Raw genomic sequence first — 3,403 nt, forward strand, 5'->3', positions numbered from 1 at the left:
GCAATGGGGGGGGCGGCCGTGGGGGATGGGGGGAGGGGGGCGCCCCCGGGGGCACCCTGAGGTGCACCCAGATGTGGCCCGGGAGGGACCCCCGGACGGGCGATGGGACCCCCGCCCCCGGGAGCACCCTGAGGTGCACCCAGATGTGGCCCGGGATGGACCCTCGGACGGGCGATGGGAGCCCCGCCCCCGGGAGCACCCAGAGGTGCAATGGGGGGGGCGGCCGTGGGAGATAGGGGGAGGGGGGCGCCCCCGGGAGCACCCAGAGGTGCACCCAGATGTGCCCAGGGACGGACATGAGGACGGGCGATGGGACCCCCGCCCCCGGGAGCACCCAGAGGTGCGGCCAGATGTGGCCCGGGACGGGCCCCCGGACGGGCGATGGGACCCCCGCCCCCGGGAGCACCCAGAGGTGCGGCCAGATGTGCCCAGGGACGGACATGAGGACGCGCAATGGGAGCCCCGCCCCCGGGAGCACCCAGAGGTGCGGCCAGATGTGCAACAGGACGGACAAAGGGACCCGCGGCCAGATGTGCGCCCAGATGTGCCCTGGGGCGGACATGAGGGCGCGCCATGGGACCTACAGCCAGGCTGGCACCCGGATGTGCACCCAGGGGTGCCCCGGGACGGGCGCGGGGACCGGCGAGTGGGGGGGCAGCCAGATGTGCGCCCAGATGTGCAACAGGGCGGACATGGGGAGCGGCGATGGGACACGCAGCCAGGGTGGCACCCAGATGTGCGCCCAGATGTGCACCCAGGGGTGCTCCAGGATGGACACCGGGACGGGCAGTGGGACCTGCGCCCAGATGTGCGCCCAGATGTGCACCCAGGGGTGCTCCAGGATGGACACCGGGACGGGCAGCAGAGCCTGCAAAGGGAGAGAGCGCCTGGGGACACGTCACGCGTGGACACGTCACGTATGGACACGTCACGCGTGGACACGTCACATGACACGTCACGGATGGACACGTCACGGATGGACATGTCACAGATGGACATGTCACATATGGACATGTCACATATGGACAGGTCACGCATGGACACGTCACGCATGGACACGTCACATGACACGTCACAGATGGACAGCTCACGGATGGACACGTCACGGATGGACACATCACGTGTGGACACGTCACGGATGGACACGTCACATGACACGTCACGGATGGACACGTCACACATGGACACGTCACGCGTGGACACGTCACCTATGGACACATCACGTGTGGACAGGTCACGGATGGACACGTCACGGATGGACATGTCACATATGGACATGTCACATATGGACAGGTCACGCATGGACACGTCACGGATGGACACGTCACGGATGGACACGTCACGGACGGACACGTCACGGATGGACATGTCACATATGGACAGGTCACGCATGGACACGTCACATGTGGACACGTCACCTATGGACGCATCACGTGTGGACAGGTCACGGATGGACACGTCACGCATGGACATGTCACATATGGACATGTCACATATGGACAGGTCACGGATGGACACGTCACGGATGGACACGTCACATGACACGTCACCTATGGACCTGTCACGTATGGACACGTCACCTATGGACACGTCACGCATGGACACGGCCCTTGGGGACCTGCCCCCCGACGCAGCCCCCCCAGCCCTGGCTGGGCCCCTATAGGGACCCCTATAGCGACCCCTATAGCAACCCCTATAGGGACCCCAGCCCCTATAGGGAGCCCAGCTCCTATGGGGACCCAAGCCCCTATAGGGAGCCCAACACCTATATGGACCCAAACCCCTATGGGGACCCCAGCCCCTATAGGGAACCCAGGCCCTATGGGGACCCCAACCCCTATGGAGACTCCAACACCTATGGGGAGCCCAACCCCTATGGGGACCCCAGCCCCTATGGGGACCCCAGCCCCTATATGGAGCCCGGCCCCTATGGGAACCCAAACCCCTATGGGGACTCCAACACCTATAGGGACCCCAGGCCCTATAGGGAGCCCAGCACCTATAGCGACACCAACACCTATGGAGACCCCAGCCCCTATGGGGACCCTGATGCTTATGGGGACCCTGATGCTTACGAGGACCCCGACACCTATAGAGACCCCGACATCTATGGGGATTCCGACCCCTATGGGGACCCCTATGGGGACTCCTATGGGGATGCTGACCCTGATGCCTATGGGGACAACTATCCCGAGCCCTATAGGGACCCGGGCCCAGGAACAGGGGGGTTCCATAGGGGCAGAGACCCCCAGCCCCGGCCCTGGGACCCCTATGGGCACCCCCCTACAGGCAGGGATGCCTATAGGGTCAGGGACCCCCATACAAGCCCCTGGGAGCCCTATAGAGCCCGGGAGGCCCAGACTGACCCCAGGGAGCCCTATGGGGTCAGAGAGCCCCCCCAGAATACGTGGGACCCCTATAGAGCCTATAGGGTCAAGGACCTCCAGAATGACCCTAGGGACCCCTATAGATCTGGCGACCCCCAGAGTGAGCCCAGCGACCCCTATAGGGTTAGGGACCCCCAGGACAATCCCAGGGACCCCTATAGGGCTGGGGACCCCCAGAGTGAGCCCAGGGACCCCTATAGGGTCAGGGACCCCCAGGACCACCTCAGGGACCCCTATAGGGCCCAAGCTCCTGAGATCGACCCCATGGAGCCCTATAGCTCTGGGGACCCCCTCACTGAATCCAGGGACCCCTATAGGGCTGAGAACCCCCCCACTGAGCCCAGGGACCCCTATAGGGCTGAGAACCCCCCCCCTGAGCCCAGGGACCCCTATAGGGTGAGGGACCCCCTAGCTGAGCCCGGGGACCCCTATAGGGCTGAGGAGCCCCTCACTGAGCCCAGGGACCCCTATAGGGCTGGGGACCCCCAGACTGAGCCCAGGGACCCCCAGGACAACCCTGGGGACCCCTATAGGGCTGAGAACCCCCCCAGTGAGCCCAGGGACCCCTATAGGGCTGGGGACCCCCGGGCTGAGCCCGGGGACCCCTATAGGGCTGAGGAGCCCCTCACTGAGCCCAGGGACCCCTATAGGGCTGGGGACCCCCAGGACAACCTCAGGGACCCCTATAGCGCCCAAGCTCCTGAGATTGACCCCATGGAGCCCTATAGCTCTGGGGACCCCCCCATTGAGCCCAGGGACCCCTATAGGGCTGGGGACCCCCAGACTGAGCCCAGGGACCCCTATAGGGCCGGGGACCCCCAAGCTGAGCCTGGGGACCCCCATAGAGCTGAGAACCCCCCCACTGAGCCCAGGGACCCCCATAGGGCTGAGAACCCCCCCACTGAGCCCAGGGACCCCTATAGGGCCGGGGACCCCCAGACAGAGCCCAGGGACCCCTATATGGCTGGGGACCCCCCCACTGAGCCCAGCGACCCCTATAGGGTGAGGGACCCCCA

General features: G+C 65.5%; 1 protein-coding gene across 1 annotated transcript; it reads left to right on the top strand.

Annotated features, from left to right (window-relative positions):
• Nucleotides 1-1,769: 1,769 nt before the first annotated feature.
• Nucleotides 1,770-2,783, top strand: LOC112953958 (basic salivary proline-rich protein 2-like; the record flags this gene model as incomplete). Its single annotated transcript, XM_026047087.1, has 1 exon — nt 1,770-2,783. A coding segment is annotated over exon 1 (1,014 nt), but the record flags the coding sequence as incomplete, so codon positions are not given.
• Nucleotides 2,784-3,403: the final 620 nt, after the last annotated feature.

This window comes from Nothoprocta perdicaria, unplaced genomic scaffold (genome assembly GCF_003342845.1).
Source record: "Nothoprocta perdicaria isolate Ctin4 unplaced genomic scaffold, notPer1 scaffold_1089, whole genome shotgun sequence".
NCBI lineage: Eukaryota > Metazoa > Chordata > Aves > Tinamiformes > Tinamidae > Nothoprocta > Nothoprocta perdicaria.